At 50.8% G+C, this 17,258-nt stretch overlaps 1 protein-coding gene across 2 annotated transcripts; it reads left to right on the top strand.

The window, feature by feature from the left end:
• The first annotated feature begins 1,860 nt into the window (after positions 1 to 1,860).
• Positions 1,861 to 14,885, top strand: iqck (IQ motif containing K). 2 transcript variants are annotated; one of them, XM_029250636.1, is made up of 8 exons: positions 2,450 to 2,510; positions 2,610 to 2,702; positions 3,776 to 3,873; positions 4,341 to 4,393; positions 4,605 to 4,685; positions 4,837 to 4,921; positions 11,275 to 11,389; positions 14,478 to 14,885. In XM_029250636.1, exons 1-8 carry the CDS (start codon positions 2,462 to 2,464, stop codon positions 14,720 to 14,722), a joined length of 819 nt encoding a protein of 272 aa, XP_029106469.1. In that variant the 5' UTR covers positions 2,450 to 2,461; the 3' UTR covers positions 14,723 to 14,885. The 2 variants fall into 2 exon arrangements, with proteins under 2 accessions (XP_029106470.1, XP_029106469.1); XM_029250637.1 differs by lacking the exons at positions 2,450 to 2,510; positions 2,610 to 2,702 and adding an exon at positions 1,861 to 1,907 and having other exon boundaries at positions 3,776 to 3,929.
• The last annotated feature ends 2,373 nt before the right edge of the window (positions 14,886 to 17,258 follow it).

Below are 17,258 nucleotides of genomic sequence, written 5' to 3'. Positions count from 1 at the left end.
TGCTACAGTCTAATAGGAACAGCAATTGTTAGCTGCTAATACTGTGCATACCTAATTGGAGGCCTGGCCAGTCTTCCTCTGCAGGGTCCCCCTGCTGGACCTCGAAGTAAATCAGTCATTGTACAGCAATCCCTACTGGCTACAATGAGAAGGATTTGAAAGTGACAACTAGGATTTCATAAGGACACGTGAAGAGCAACAAGACAAAGGCAAACAGACGGGAAGCGTAATGGCGAGCCGTACCAAAGCGTCGCTCGCTCCGTTGCCTAGTTTCTCAAAAAGAGCAATGAGGTCTGCTGGTGAACGGGACTGAAATGTGTGTATGCAGCCTAGGTTATCATCCCGTGAAAAGAGGTGCGGCGGACAAAGCTGCAGGCGAACTTCAAAGATCTGCTTCCTCGGTGAGCCCTCAGATGCGGCTCACTTTAGCTTTCTTCAACACACCTTTGGAAAGGAATCGCCCATTTTTAGATCTGCCTTCATCTCTGCACATTCCTAGTTTCCTTTTTTTGTGTCACGAAACGTCTGCTTTAATAATCAATCAGGCTCCTGTTGCCTGTTTATATTCCCTTTACTCCTTTCCCCATCTTTATGATGTTGCTGGTAGGCTAGCGGTTTGAAATACTACCTTTGACCCCACAGGTCTGAATCCCACCTCCAGCTGGTACCCTTGAGTAAGGTACTTACCCTAAATCGCTCTAGTAAAATCGCCCAGGGGTGTAAATGACCATAAGTTGATCTGGAGAAAAGCATCAGCTAAATGTAAATGATCACCTTTCTTTGTACAGGAAACGCCTGACTAAACGTGCGTTAAGTGGATTTTGACATGTGTACGACACGTATGAACACCGCCCTCACCGGCTGAGCTCCTGTGATCCCTCACTTTGGCACGAGCTACTCTTCCTTAAATATTTCCAACCTTTTCTCCGTGAAAACTTCCGATCATTGCGTGCATCCTTATTGTTTCTGCCCTACGGAACCGCAGCCAAGAAGGAATTGTGAAGCGGATATACGCCATTCTGTCTTTAGGTGCTGCGAGTCACCTTCCGGCGTGTTCTTTACCTTTAACACCTGTGTTTCCCTTGTGGGGACAGCTGGTGGCGTAGTGGTTACAACCGCTGCCTTTGGATCCACAGGTTTGATTCCCACCTCCAGCTGTCGTCCACTTGAGTAAGGTACTTACCTTAGATTGCTCTGGTAAAATTACCCAGCTCTTTAAATAGGTAAAGCGTTGTGAGCTTGTGATTATTTTAACATTGTATGTCACTTTGCCTTTGGGGGGGGAAAATGTCAGGGTAGCAACTATGAAATGCTATGTATATAACAAAGGGGCAACCTGGTGGCACAGCAAGTAGCGCTGCTGTCTCACAGCACCCGGGTGGTGTGAGAGGACATGGGTTCGATCCCCACTCAGTCTGTGTGGAGTTTGCATGTTCTCCGAGTGCTCTGGTTTCCTCGCACAGTCCAAAGACATGCTGTTCCGGTTCCCCATAGCGTGTGAGTGGCAGAGAGAGTGCGTTCCACTGATGTATGGATGAGTGACCCATTGTAAGTAGGGTTTCCAACCCCTGCAGAAGAAAATAAGGGACACTTGGAATTTCTTTGCAGCTAATGTACATGTGTAAAAAAGAAGTCTCTGCTTGACTGAATTAACTGCTAAAATGAATGAGACATTTAATTTGCTTTTCAGCTCACTCAAATCAACTGTATTTTAACCAATGGATGACACATTTTGTAATATATTTTGAAAAGTAAAAGTTTAAAAAAAAAAAAACGTGTCTGTGTAATAGAATATAGAAAACAATAGTCCACCATATCAGCATGGGCTGAGGTGGTGCAACAGTCCTCCGTCGGTGATTTTCCGCGGACGCATCTTGTTTTACGTCGCGCGCTCCACCGTGTATGAGGTAAAAATCTCTCTTTCTTACAAAGTTTAAATCACATTTCGCCATAAACCCGTTCTCCCTGAGTTTCCTCAGACATCGGTTCTCTCTCTCTCCCACTTTTTTTTTTTTTTAATACTTTTTATACTTCTCTAATCGTTTCGTTTAGGAGGTGGACTGTTGATAGCCATGACGTCATCTAGCTACTAGCTACCTCGGGGGAGGGGCAACTCTTAAATACGGAACGAATCCGTACGGGACGGTTGGCAAGCCTAGCTGTAAGTAAGTGTATCTAGCAGTGGTGAATAAACTGTACGGGGTGATAACACTACATAGAGTTCGTCGGAAGTCGCTTTGGACAAAAGCGTCTGCTGAAAAAATAAGTGTAAATGGAGGTTATATGACACAGCAGCGCCTGCGTTTCCCACACAGCACCTACAGCCAGAACTGTCGCGCAGGCGCAGGCGCAGGTGCAGGTGCGCGCACGCGACCCCAGTTAACCGGAAGTGCGGGTTGTACTTCCCTAACGACCGCGCTCCATCGAAAAGAGTTCTTAGCAACCGCTCTCGGAACACGTGATGGCGAAAGGTGTCGGGCGGAAATCCTTGTGGCAGCAGGTTTGTGAGGGTGAGGCGCGCTCGCTCTCGGTAGATGGCCATTAATTAATTGCGTTCCCCGCAAAGACGTTTGTGTTTGTGTGACGTTGGCTGTCTGTGTCACGCGCAGAGTACGAGCAGGAGCTGCCGACCCCCCCGGCGGCACACGGCTGGGCAGACGGAGATCCGGCCGCCACTGCCAGCAAACAGTCCCCGGGTGTCTGTGCGTAACAGTAGGATTGGGAGACCCCCCCCGCGAGGCTTCCTCCATTTACACTAACTAAAAAAAATAATTTTACTGGAGCAGTGTGGGGTTAATACCTTGCTCAAGGGGTAAAACCAGAGACGGGGTACCATACGACCCTAGATCCTTCAGTATGAAGATTGCAGCCGAAACCTCATGCCGCCTACTGCCTCTTTCCGTCCTTGCGTACGGCTCCTTTCAATAGAGTCGCTCATGTTTTGGCGCCCTAGTTCTTGAAGGGTTGTTATGCTGTGTGTCATCGGCTGTGACGTCTTACGGTATTGACCGCAGCCTGCTCCGTGGACCCTACCTGAGCAACCGTGAGTGACTGGTCCCCAAAAAGGAGTGACCCACAGTTTTTCTGGTGTTGAGTCCAAGGGATGATAGATGACCTGTCTCAAGCAGGTGAACCCCCATCGTTTCAGCCTACGTTGGCTACAAGTACATACACGCACGTTGGCTGAGATCACGGTGAACCGGAGCCCGACCCAGCAACACAAAGCACAAGGCTGGAAGGGAAGGAGACACACCCAGGACGGGATGCCAGTCTGTCACAAGGCACCCCAAGTGGGACTCGAACCCTCGACCTCCCAGAGAGCAGGACGCGGCCAAGCCCGCTGTGCCGCCGCGCAACCGCAACCCCGCTGCCAGTACAACATTGGACAAACCCCCTTCCCTTCAAGCTTGTTGCATCAAATCTTCTCACTCTCTTGTGCCAGTGATCGGGCTTAGCAACAGAAACACTGCATTATAATCGTGCTTTAAACCTCACGCACGAATGCAGTGCTGTGCTTTTGCGTGATGCATTACGTGGGTGTCCTCTTTTTTAATGTGATAGTACTTACCCCCCCCCCCCCCCCCCCCCCCCCAATCATTTCACCTTCATTTGTGCACTTCGTTTAGCTGTTCCAGAAACGTTTTCAGCCCCTTTGAGTAGCGGCACCAGGAATTACTAATCCACCCAGCAAGTGCGCCGCTCTGTGCAGGAAGATGTAACTGGGCTTAATCAACTGTGACACTCTCAACACTCTCTCTCTCTCTCCTCTCCTCAGGCCCTGCGATCCAGTTCCTGGAGAGAACCGTCTTCCCTGTGTTGCTGCCTGGGCTGGAGGCCGTGCTGATGGAAGCGCAGAAACAGTGCTGCCTGGAGGTCAACAGACACTGATTGCACGCACTCGTGCATGCGTTTACACCGGATGTGCTCTGGCAAGCAAAAGCCGGGTTCTGTCTCTATCAGGGCTTTTCTGGCAGATTTATTTTTCATTTGCTGCTCCTTCTGTTTATCTGACATGGTAGATCTCTGTGCGCTGTAATATATTTATAGTACAAACCCAACCCTGCGGAGGTTTACTGCTGATCCCTTTCCTTCACCCCGACCCCAGAATGGAGACCGTCTCCCTCATCTCCTTGCTTTTCCTTCCTCAGCTTCCCCACTCTTTCGTTCCCAGGGCTGTTGTTCCAGACACAGATGAAGCTTAGTCCTAGACCTGAAAGGATTTTCAACGGAGAATTGCTGTTGATGCTGTAATTTACTCCACAAGCAGGTTTAATCTTAAGTGTGGGAAAGCAGCTCAACAGCCTTCGGCTGCCTCTAACTGTGCTTCATCTACGTTTCAGAAAAGGAGGACCCGGTTCAACGCCTGTGACTTCTTGGCCGAGTGGCTCTACAAGTGAGTGATTCAGAACCTCGCTGATTTGTGGCTTGGATTTTGCTCGTAATTTTGCACAGCCGGACCCATCTCGAGGTGTCGGTTTCAGAAACCAAGCGAGGCTGATTCGGTGATTGCGGCGGTCGACTTGCAGCAGCTGGGACAGCCGCCGTTTGAATTAGACGTCGAGGAATCGACACAGCTAGTGATAATCTCCTTATGTGCTCCGCAGCCACAACCCCTGCAGGGTGGGACAGGGACCCCCAGTAAGATTCCTGGAGATCCCTTTTGTTCGGGACTGGCTGAGCAAGCAGTGAGTACTGCCACCGTGCTTGTGTTTGCTGCACTCTGAGTCGCTTCAGTTCAGCGTGATGCTCCATGGTGAAATCGCCAGCACACGAGAGAGAGCCTTCATCACCTGTGCGCAGCAGTGACGTGCTCTAAAGTGACCCTTTCCCCCCCAGTCCTCGGCCACCCACCCCCCTGTCCTTGCTGCTGTCGGAGGATGAGGCGGCGGTTCTGATTCAGTCCTACTGGCGTGGTTACAAGGTGGGCATCCACAGTACCCCCATGACATCACTGGGCTCCCGTCTTTTATCCGGCTTCTGACATCTTGCAACCCGATGCCTGCGTTATCAGATTATGTAAAGCGTCTGGGTCGACACCGAAAGGTGTCAGTTTTCACCATCGATCGCTGCTGTAAAAGACAGGCGCACGGCGTCAACTGTCCGAGATAATAAACTCCCGTTTGCCCGTTAACTTCCCGTGGTTGTTTTCAGCCCTCCGCGCATTGAGGGGGTAAAGGCACAGATTTTTTATAGAATCCGCCCTCAGGTGCAGTCTTGCTTCTGAGCAACGATAAAAAGCAGCCGTTTCCGTATTCGCTCTGCGGTACTTCGATTATTTTGCATTCTTCACAGCGTACTTGTGGATCTTCTAAAAGGGTTTGTGTGTGTGTGTGTGCGCACTGGTATGTCTTAGTGTGTTTACAGTCCTGCATTGATCATTATGTTGCAGAAGATGACAAAACTGGGGCTCTAATGAAATCTCAGAGGGAGACCATTGTTGTGCGATGGCTCGTTTGCAATGTGATTATGTCATTATCGACGTTGTTTTTAATTTCGCTCTTCCTGCGTGGGTGCTGTTCCCTGCTAAATGTAGACGTGCTCTACGGGAGCTGCTGTGGAAGCTGGCTCCCGTCCCAGAGAACACGCTGAAACAGAAAAGCTGCCATATCCTCCATTTGTTGCAGCCCTTCCAGCCAGGGAGGATGTGCTGGATCATTCCTATAGCATCCGAAGCTCTTGTAAGTCTTCCTCGCGCTCTCGGTGTCAGTGCCGAGCTCGCTGACCGCTCTTGCTACCGCAGCGAGTAGGGAGTGAAAAGCTTTGATTCCAGGTGCACTGTCTTCAGTGTGGCCGATGGCCCAGCAGGGGGCGCCGGCGAGCCTCCCTGCACCCTGCGTCACTGTGTTGCTCCCCTGTCGGGTTCCCGATTGTCTTTTGTGGCGAGGTGAGCGGCAGCCCCGCGACTTCCTCGCTCGAGCCGGGGCCTTCCCTCTGAGGTCGTGGGAGCCCTGGGACCCGGCGGTGAAAAGGTCGAAGGAGCCCGGTTCGTTTTTTTTAGCGGGGGGCAGCACAGCGGTGCTGGACCATGGAACCCGCAGCTCCAGAGAGAGCACAAAAGCAGAAGCAGGAGCTGGGGCTAATGTGCGGGCGGGCGGGCGGGCGGGCGGGCATGGGGAGGCACACTGATTCACTGCAGTGGCAGCACGCTTCAAAGCAAATTGAGCTGGAATGTGTGTGTGTGTGTGAGTGAGAGACTAACAGTCCTCAAACTATTCATTCCTGTCTCCTTTCCCCTTTGTCCCTTTCTTCTTCTTCTCTTATTTCTCTCCCCCTTTTTACATTTACATGACTGCCCCCCCCCCCCAACCCCCCGTCAGCAGTGTTATATAACAGGCTGACGCAGCGCTGACTGCAGAGAGGCTGGGAGGTGTGTGTGTGTGTGTGTGTGAGATTCTGTGTGCTCGTGAGTGAAAATGTTTATATGCGAGAGTGTGCGCGCGCGCACATTCGGTCGTGGCAGCCCTGCCCATCTGTCTTTGTTGTGATTCATCCCGTCGCCCAGAAGGATGCTCAACATCCGAAACGCACTCCGTGTCGCAAGGCTGCCTGCGGCGCCGCAGCCCGAAATGAGCCGCCGGATGTGGCGTGTCCGCACGCGTTACGCAACACTCTTAATCCTGAGCGCTGTAGTGATGCCGTAGTGCGCTCCGGGTGCAGATCGCGCGCTCGTGTTGGAGCTCGTCTGAGGTGGAAGGCAACATGGCCTCGTCCCCCACCCCTTCTGGGGTCCAGCTCCAGCGCCTCTCAGCACGTTGCTCTTTCTCTCCATCTATGTCCACCTACCTCAGGTGCATGTCACATGACACCAATGTGTCCGAATTTGTCCGGGTTGGCAGGAACTGCAGTGCTTAAAGAATAAGGCGTATAATTCAAACCTTACACTTGAACAGGCAGCTTGATTTATTCAAGTAAAATATACCACTAGATTCGTCCATCCATTAGCATTTATTTATTTAGCAGACACTTTTCTCCAAAGCGACTTCCAATGAACTCTATGTAGTGTCATCAGCCCACAGACCTTATTCACTGCGGTGACTTACACTGCTAGATACACTACTTACAATCGGTCACCCACCCATACATCAGTGGAACACACTCTCTCTCTTTGTGTCACTTACATGCTATGGGTGACCAGCATGTCGTTGGAGTGTGGGAGGAAACCAGAGCACCCAAAGACTTACACTGCTAGATACACTACTTACACTGGGTCACTCATCCATACATCCTTGGAACACACACACACTCTCTCTCTCACACACTATGGGTGAACCTGAACAACCTGTCTTTGGACCATTAGCAATAGCCGCTTATCCAGTGCAGGGTCTCGGCGGTCCGGAGCCTATTTTGGAAGCATAGGGCATGCGGCTGGGTACACCCTGGATGTGATGCCGGTCCATCACAGGGCAGTGTCACTCTGTCAAACACACACACACAAACCAAGGGGATTTTAGAGTCAGCTGGTAGTGTAGTGGGTAGAGCTGATACCTTTGGACCAAAAGGTTGCAGGTTTAATCCCCACCTCCAGTTGTAGTACCCTTGAGCAAGGTACTTACCCTAAAATTGCCCTAGAAAAAATTATAATAATCAATGTCATAACTGTAAGTAGCTTAACATTGTAAGTTGCTTTGGGGAAAAGCATCAGCTACATGAATAAATGTAGACTCACCAGTTCAGTGAAAACATGTCTTTGGACTGAGGGAGGAAACAAGAGCACATGGAGGAAGCCTGTAGGGAGGACAGGTGATATCTGTAGATACTGAGCCTGATTTGAACCCACAACCTAGGAGCAGCGAGGCACCAATGCCTGTTACTACACTCTTGTCTTCCTACATACAACTACAAATGTGGTAAAATTACCGTTCCGTGCAATAAAGCTACATAGAGCAGCAAGTATGGGAGGGTCTGGATGAGATTTTCTGATGTAGCTTAAAAGATGAGGAAATGATGGAATATTTGTGTTTCGCTTTAATCCTTCGCTTCAAAATCCGCGCGACGCAGAGTTAACCGCGCTGCTGGAAAACGCCCAAGTTTGGACACTTTTGCGATGAAGGAGATCGGAGGACTAGTAAGACTCTCAAATCCAGCGTGTGAGCGTGGTGCAGTGCGTCTGACAGTGGAAGTACAGCTGCAGAGACCATAAAAATATACAGCATCCTTCAGTCGTGCGTGAGAGACACTTGGATTTATTTATTTAACTGACAATTTTATCCACAGTGACTTGCACCGATCAGCCAAAACATTAAAACCACCTGCCTAGTATTGGTGTAGGTCCCTCCGTGCCGCCAAAACGGCTCTGACCCGTCGAGGCATGGACTCCATAAGACCTCTGAAGGTGTGCTGTGGTTATCTGGCACCGAGACGTTAGCAGCAGATCCTTTAAGTCCTGTAAGTTGGCAAGTGGGGCCTCCATGGATGGGACTTTTTTCCAGCACGTCCCACAGATGCTTGATCGGCTTGAGATCTGGGGAATTTGGAGGCCGAGTCGACGCCTTGAACTCTGTCATGTTCCTCAAACCATTCCTGAACAATTTTTGCAGCGTGGCAGGGCACGATATCCTGCTGAAAGAGGCCACTGTCGTCAGGGAATAGCGTTGCCGTGAAGGTGTGTATGTGGTCTGCAACAATCTTTAGGTAGGTGGTACGTGTTAAAGTAACATCCACATGAATGCCAAGACCCAAGGTTTCCCAGCAGAACGTTGGCAAGAGCATCACACTCTCCGCCGGCTAGCCTTTTTCCCATAGTACATCCTGCTGCCATCTCTTCCCCAGGTAAACAACACACACTCGGCAGGCCACGTGATCTAAAAGAAAATGTGATTCATTAGACCAGGCCACCTTCTTCGATTGCTCCATTGTCCAGTTCTGACGCTCACGTGCCCATTGTAGGCGCTTTCGGTAGCGGACAGGGGTCAGCATGGGCGCTCCGACCGGTCTGCGGCTACGCAGCCCCATATATAGCGAGCTGTGATGCGCTGTGTGTTCTGACACCTTTCTATCATGGCCAACATCAAGGTTCTTAGCAATTTGTGCAACAGTAGCTCTTCTGTGAGATCGGACCGGACGGGCTAGCCTTCGCTCCCCACGTGCATCAATGAGCCTTGGGTGCCCATGACCCTGTCGCCGGTTCGCCGGTTGTCCTTCCTTGGGCCACTTTTGGTAGGTTCTAATCACTGCATACTAGGAACACCCCACAAGACCTACCGTTTTGAAGATGCTCTGATCCAGTCGTCTAGCCATCACAATTTGGCCCACGTCAAAGTCGCTCAGATCCTTACACTTGCCCATTTTTCCTGCTTCCGGCACATAAAATTCAAGAACTGACTGTTCACTTGCTGCCTAAAATATCCCACCCCTTGACAGGTGCCATTGTAACGAGAAAATCAGTGTTGTTCACTTCACCTCCCGGTGGTTTTAATGTTGTGGCTGATCAGTGCACAACGATTTACCCATTTACATAGCTGAGCGAGGTACCTGTAAGAGTAAGTGGTTTGAACTTGAGTCCTTCGCCTACAAGGTGGCAGCCACTTCGCCACCTGCTGCCCCAGGATAGAGCTCTCGCGAGCGTTCGCGTTCTTCGGCGTTTCTTAGGTTCCGTGAACATAGCGTACCCTCACATCGGTGTGAATGCGTGATCGTGACGTGAGCGGCACGCGGCACGACAGCTAAGGACGCGCACTGAGCTGGTGAGGCGAGGCAACCCACAAGTGTCCCACGTCCTCGGGGGCGCACGATGGCTCCCTTCCTCGTGGAACTTTTTAACGAAATGCCTTGCGGAAAAAGAAAGGTAGTTTTCAGCAAATGTACTCAAACTTTTGACCTGGTCTTGCCGTTGGGCTTTTGAGCCCATGCTTGTCCCAAATTGGTCCAGTGGGGTATGGGTATACACACACACACACACACACACACACACTCACTTTCTGAACCGCTTGTCCCATACAGGGTCACGGGAACCAGAGCCTACCCAGCAACTCAGGGCTGGAGGGGGAGGGGACACACCCAGGATGGGACACCAGTCCATCACAAGGCACCCCAAGCAGGACTTGAACCGCAGACCCACTGGAAAGCAGGACGCGGTCCAACCCACTGCTCCACCACACCCCAGTGGGGTATAAATCTGTGATATTTGCTCATGATAGAAGGGCTTCGTAACGGATATAGGCGGTTGCAAGACGGGGCTGGGGTCCCATACTGGGCCTGGACCGGGATGGACAGGACAAGAGCTCCCTTTGGACGCTCCTGCTAAAAGTCCATTTAAAAGTCATCCTCGCGGCCCCCGGGGGTCCCGGACTTGATTTGAAAAGAACGTGAAATTAATGCAAACCGTTGGTTCCTTAGCAGGGCAGTAAAAGAGAAAAGGAGGAGGCTGGCGTTGGAGACCGTTCCCCTCCGGAGGTGTGCGTGAGAGAAGAGTGGAAAGGCGCAACGGGCGTCAGCTGTGTGACTCCGCCAGTTCCCTTGCGCTGCTGCCGTACGAGTCCTTTTGTCACGATGGCGCGGTGGGGATTACCTTGCTCCGCACGGGTTTAAACGCTCCGTAACATCCATGCTCGCGCGCCAGTGCTGACGCATACAGGCCAGTGCTTTTAATATCGCGTGCTTCCAAAATAAGAGCTTTGCATGAACACACACACACATGCGTGCACGCAGCATGAGTATACACAGACACACATTCGCCGTGGGTTCCAAACGGTTTGCTGATTGGCCCCCCACCTCTCTCCTTTCCATCGGAATGGTATCTCCCCTCGCCAGAGAGGGATCCGGCCGCCTTCTGACACCCACTTGCATCTACTGAATTAACCATCGCCGTCATCCCGCTGCTTATATAACAGACCTGTTTTCGGAGCCATGGCCGACGGAAAGGGGGAGAAGGAGGGAGGCTGAAGTGGGAGGGGGGGGCAGCAGGCAAGTAATGGGCAATATCAATAGAGGCAGTGCAGGCAGGGTTGGGGATTCAGCAGCGCGTGTGGGTGAGGGGCCTGTTTGCTGCGTTCTGCGTGATGCGGGACACGGACCAGCAGCCCAGCCAAGTAATGGTGTGTAAAACCTCCAACGAGATGGAGGCTCGTACCTTCGGAGGGTGCCGGCGTTCACCGCGAACCGGGTAGCACTTGCCGACAGGCCACCGAGAGAGACGTTTCGCGTTTTCCGTATGGAACCTATGTACATGTACCTGAAATTATAACAGTGGCTGTAGATGTGTGTCCTGGTGAGAGGTGTCATGCTGTGTATCCACCCCACCCCTCCCCCCCCCCACCACCACCTGGACTGGGGCAGGTGCGCATCCTCCCCGACGTGCAGGAGCTGCGCGAATGGCAGAGGGAGCTCCGCGCCGAGAGCCGTGACACCGCAGCACCGCCGCCGGGCTTCTGCACCCAGCAGGAGGGCAGAGGTGAGAGACGGGCCGTGGGCGCTTGGGGACAGAGCTGTCCAGAGCTGCTGAAGGAGGGGAGGGGAGGGGGGGTGCAGGGACACACGGGCCTTTTCCTCGTGTCGTCGCGAACGGGTGATGTTGGATTCGCTAAACGACGCATCGAAATCCTAGAAAGGGAACTCCCGCTGTACACGTGCGCCCCGGGACATATGGAGATCCTGAGTCGCTCGACGGCCCCGGGTGCGCACGGGTGACGCGGGCCGTCCGTCAGGTGTAGGCACGCAGCGGCAGGTAAGATGGAGCTGGAAGTGCTCCTGCTGTGTGCCAAGGTGGAAGAGGGGAAAAGGAAGGGGCTTGTGGGAAGGGTGTGTGCGTGTCAGGAGGGAGCAGCTGGGAATGCAGGCTCGTGAGGTCAACGTCGAGAGCGGGACGCCTGGGACGGTAGCGGAGTCTCTGGAGCGTGCGATCGTCACGCGAATAACCCAGCGCGCGCTCGACCCACCGCGACGCCGTTTACCCTGCCTTCCGTACCCCGATACGCGTATTTACGTCTTTCTCCAAAGCAGCTTGTTAACGGCGAGCTCCTTACAACAATTTACCCCTTTGCACAGCCACGTAATTTTAACTGGAGCAGTTCTAGGGTCAGGGGGGCACGGTGGCGCAGTGGGTTGGACCGGGTCCTGCTCTCCGGTGGGTCGGGGGTTCGAATCCCATTTGGGGTGCCTTGCGACGGACTGGCGTCCCGTCCTGGGTGTGTGCCCTCCCCCTCCGGCCTTATGCCCTGTGTTGCTGGGCAGGCTCCGGTTCCCCACGACCCTGTATGGGACAGGCGGTTCAGATAGCGTGTGTGAGTTCTAGGGTTGGTGTCTTGGTCAAGGATACGACGGCGGGACGGGGGATTCGAACCCGGGGCCTTCAAGTGGAGGGCAGCGGCTCTAGCCACTGCTGTCCGTTTTACACGTATGACGATGCACTTATCTGCATTCACACAACGGCGTGATGCGTGTTCGGCATTTTCCGAAGGTCGAGCGCACGCGCGAATGTCGCGAAGAGGTGGCGCGCAAAAATATGGTTTCGCAGGCTGTCGGGGAAACTCGGAAGGTTATATGTGCGGTACTCCCGTTTTTACCGCACCTACAGAGACTTGTTTTTTTGCTTTCGCGTGTCTCCGCGAATCAGTAGCTTTGAGGGCAACGTGACGGAGACTGAACTTCGAGACTGAGCTCTCATATTTCCACTTTTTCATCTGTGGCGGTGCTGGGTTCCACTCCAATTTCTTTTTATTTTCTACGTCACACAGAATTTCACTTTATTTATTCGTTTGTTTGTTTGTTTTTCATTTATTTTATTTTATATTCTATTAATTTGTTTTAAGGGGCGCCCGGTGGCACAGTGGGTTGGACCGGGTCCTGCTCTCCAGTGGGCGTGGGGTTCGAGTCCCACTTGGGGTGCCTTGTGATGGACTGGGGTCCCGTCCTGGGTGGGTCCCCTCCGTGTGTCCCATCCCCCTCCAGCCTTACGCCCTGGGCTGCCGGGTTAGGCTCTGGCTCCCCACAACCCCATATGGGACAAGCGGTTCAGACAATGTGTGTGTGTGTGTGTGTGTGTGTGTGTGTGTGTGTGTGTGATTTATTTTATATTATATAATATTTTATTTCTTTTTTGTTTATTAATTTTTTATTTTTTATTTAATTTTATATTATATTTATTTTTTTATATTCTATAATATTTTACTTATTTATTTATTTATTTATTTATTTATTTATTTTAATGGCTTTTATTTTTTTTATTAAGTGCCCCAAATTTCATACCACATGATTCTGAGTAGAGAAACTGCTTCTCCTTTACTCACGCTGTAGTGCTGTGCCATATCAGGAATTATTGATGTGTATAATACAACCATAAGTTGATAATATAATCTAATAAGTTTGAATGTTGATGATAACATTCAAAATAAGCTCATGTACGAAGTGTGTAGAACGTTACTGGTTCAGCAAAGTGTGCAGAGGGTCTTGAAACAGCCACCGAACTCAAATCTGCTTTTAAACAAATTAAAAGTGCACCAGATGCACTTAAAGAAGTCTTGCTGAATTAGATTTTTTTTTTTTTTTTGCATTTTTATTTTTATTTTGTTTCTGCATGACAAAGGTAGCTCTGTTTACGAAAGCAGCGAGACACGGATCCGCTGGACGGGCACAGCACATAGGACGCCGGCGCCTCGACATACCGTCTGGAAAGCTGAATTAGAGGAGACAAAAGCTAAAGCTTAAAGCCAGAAATGCAGATAGAGCTGCTAGAACTTTCCGGACATTTATCAAGATGTTTATAAGGCTTGGGATAATTTAATAGGCTCATGACAAACAACCACTACGGTTCTCAAAGTGCTCTAATGCAGACTCAAGTCCCCACAGAATATTAATTATTTAGTTATTTCTTGCTTTGTACTTCCCTGCTCTAAATTAGCAGTTTGTGGGCAGCAGGTAGAGCAGCAGTTAAAGGCAGGAACTCGTAACATAAAGGTGATGATGATGATGTTCCATTACAGAACATGTATGATTGCGTTGTGAGAGATTGGTGTCATTTTACAAATACAGTGCAGTTCTATAAAAATAAATTGTATAAATATATAATGACATAGGGGGGTGCGGTGGCGCAGTGGGTTGGACCGCAGTCCTGCTGTCCAGTGGGTCTGGGGTTCAAGTCCCGCTTGGGGTACCTTGCGACGGACTGGCGTCCCGTCCTGGGTGTGTCCCCTCCCCCTCTGGCCTTACGCCTGTGTTACCGGGTTGGCTCCGGTTCCCCGTGACCCTGTAAGGGACAAGCGGTTCTGATAATGTGTGTGTGTGTGTATAATGACATAGTAGCCCTAACCCTTATTCAGTATATTGCTAATTCTGTGGTGCTCTACTTAATTTGGATGCTGGTTTATAATGCCCGAGTAAACAATTTGAACTGTATGAGTTGTACCGGGAGGGTGGGGTGCTGGAGCCGGTGCTGAGCTTCTGCACTGGGGATCCGGAGGCTTGATTGCAGCGCACAGTGTGAGGGAAGCAGAAGCAGGATGCTGACACTGTTATGAGAAAAAGTTAATTCTGTGTGTTTACAGCGGGGCGTGAGATCGAGGACCTGGAGGGATCCATGCAGCCCAACAGCTCGGGGGTCTCCATTCTGGTGTTGTCACCCAGCCCGCAGAGCATCGCGGCCCTGTCGCCGACTGCGCAGCTGACGCAAGACAACCATGACGCGGTGCAGGGTGCGGAGTCCACTGATCCACCTGCTCAGGATACGCAGTCGTTGCATGTACCTGGTCAGAGTGTCAGCCTGTTTCCCCCTCTTTTGTCATATAAGTAGGATTTGTGTGCTCGCCGGACACTGACTGCAAGGGCTGGTCAGGTTTTTCCCCCATATTCGGGCTCCTCAGCATATGAACGCACCCGAGACTGGAAGTCTGTTTGTAACTCATTTTGTTTGTAAGTCTAGTCATTTTGTTTGTAAGTCTAAAGTCACTTTTACCACTAAGTCACAGTAAGTACAAACTCAGTAATACGGATGTGCCTTGGATTATTTGCAGTTGAGGTTCTTTAAAAATCTCGGATGAAAATACTCAAAACACCTTTTTAATATTTTTATTGGCTTAGGTACAGTCATATTAAAATGAACTTTGGAAGTGAGAAAATAAGAATGTCTCTGATTTATTTCTTGTTGTTGATCCATAAACATTCTTTTAATTTGTGCTGCTGTCTCACAGCGCCTGGGTGGTGTGGGAGGACATGGGTTCGATCCCTGCTCAGTCTGTGTGGAGTTTGCATGTTCTCCCCGTGACCGCGTGGGTTTCCTCCGGGTGCTCTGGTTTCCTCCCACACTCCAAAGACATGCTGTTCAGGTTCACCATAGTGTGTGAGTGATAGAGAGAGTGTGTTCCACTGATGTATGGGTGAGTGACCCAGTGTAAGTAGTGTATCTAGCAGTGTAAGTCACCACGGTGAATAAGGTATGGGGGCTGATAGTAACACTACATAGCGTTCATTGGAAGTCGCTTTGGAAAAAATCGTCGGCTAAATAAATAAATGTAAATGTGTGCAAAGTTTGTCATCCCGTCATCGATGACCAAGAGTCAGGAACACCAGATACAAGCTGTAAACACGGTGGAAGTGAGTTGAATCAAGTTCTGCTTTTTGCTGCTGCCTCTTGGCTCATTAAAACATTTTTGCCTTCGCTCTCTTATAAGCTGAAATTATAGAAAGCAAGACAAGAAAATATGGTAATAAGTAAATAAACTGGGAAATGTTAGAATTTTCAAAAATATCTGACTTTATAACAAGGGTAGTGATGCTGTTCCATCTTCCCCCAGATGGAAAAAGTTATTCTTTATCGGTTCATTTTCAGAAGGTATCCCACTCCTTGCAACATGACAGACACTGACTGATACTGGGTAGAGGGGAAAAAAGTGCCCTAACTGACCTGCGAGCTGCTGAGGTTCCGACCCAACATTAAATATTGTCTGTAGAAATGCCCGCCTTAGGGGAAAAAGTGGTAATGGTAATGAAAATATTTCCACTAAAATGTCATCATCCCTTGTTGTTTGATTTTTTTTTCTTTTTTTTCTTTTGTTTTTGGACAGTAAAAAGCGACAATGCATTCTTTCCACTGAAAACAGGAGGTTAGAAGACAATGAAAGCCACGTTGGTCCGATCCAGCTTATCTTCAAAAGACCGTTTCCTTTCGGTCAGGAAAGCGAATGAACTCGTTGAGCCCGAGTGGGGAAAACTGAAATCACAGCCGAAGAGAGGAAGCCTACAGGGTGAGAGTTTGAAATGAAAAGCTACGAGTCGCAAGCGTCGCTGGCTCAGCCTTGATCGGCCTCTTCTCTCTCGTCACCTTAAACGACACTCTTCTCCCTGGCGTTTGTTCCTCGAGATCCCAGTGGATGTCGCTGAGGGCAACGAACGAAACGACATCTCGCAAGAACGGAAGAATGAGTTCCTCTGTAACTACGAGAACAGAATCAACACACACACACACACACGCTGACTGAAGCCGCTTGTCCCAAGTGGGGTCGTGGCGAGCCGGAGCGTAACCCGGCAACACAGGGTGCAAGCCTGGAGGGGGTGGGGACACACCCAGGATGGGACGCCAGTCCGTCCAAGGCGTCCCAAGCGGGACTCGAACCCCTGACCCACCAACCTGCTGCGCCACCATGCCCCCCACAGAATCGACGCGCACACACACACGCACACACACACACACACACACACACACACACATCACCTGAAAGCTCTTGTCCCATACGGGGTCGTGGGGAGCCGGATCCTAACCTGGCAACACAGGGCGTAAGGCTGGAGGGGGAGGGGACACACCCAGGACAGGACGCCAGTCCATCACAAGGTGTCCCAAGCGGGACTCGAACCCCAGGCCCACTGGAGAGCAGGACCCGGTCCAACCCACTGCGCCCCCCCCCCCCCCCCCCGCAGAATCAATACTCTATGACCAAATAAACTGTCATAAACAGCTGCGTTTATTTTATCGTAGCCTGAGAATAACTTAAACCTGGTCTGACAACAGCGACCTTCTGAGAGACTCCACCTTTACTGCTCGCACCTTTATTTCAGAGGTTTGCCTGCGGGGCAGATGTTGTGGCACTCCTTTTCAAGATGCCACATTAAAAAGCTCCACCCTGTGGCGTGCAGCTGTCTCAGGAACAGGCGGAGCGGTGTGGTTCTGCCCCTTCTGGGTGAAGAACGTGCACGAGCGTATCCCTGGGAACGTAACCGGACGCGGTGACAGCTGTCGCTGACCTTGCTTCGGACTGTAAAAATGGATTGTTTCTATTGGCTGCTAGGTGCCGATGACGGCTGGCTGGCGATCTCTTTGACATTGAAGTCCCGGG

The sequence above is a fragment of the Scleropages formosus genome, chromosome 3 (genome assembly GCF_900964775.1).
Source record: "Scleropages formosus chromosome 3, fSclFor1.1, whole genome shotgun sequence".
Taxonomy (NCBI): domain Eukaryota; kingdom Metazoa; phylum Chordata; class Actinopteri; order Osteoglossiformes; family Osteoglossidae; genus Scleropages; species Scleropages formosus.
The sequence above is the reverse complement of the archived record's forward strand: the minus strand, read 5'-3'. Positions and strand labels throughout refer to the sequence as shown.

Excerpts from the sequence above, each read along its gene's own strand:
- iqck (XM_029250636.1), top strand. The coding sequence starts at position 2,462 with ATGGCGAAAGGTGTCGGGCGGAAATCCTTGTGGCAGCAGGTTTGTGAG. Across the intron at positions 2,703-3,775 it reads CAAACAGTCCCCGGGTGTCT|GCCCTGCGATCCAGTTCCTG; the intron begins GTGCGTAACAGT and ends TCCTCTCCTCAG. Across the intron at positions 4,686-4,836 it reads CGGGACTGGCTGAGCAAGCA|TCCTCGGCCACCCACCCCCC; the intron begins GTGAGTACTGCC and ends TTTCCCCCCCAG.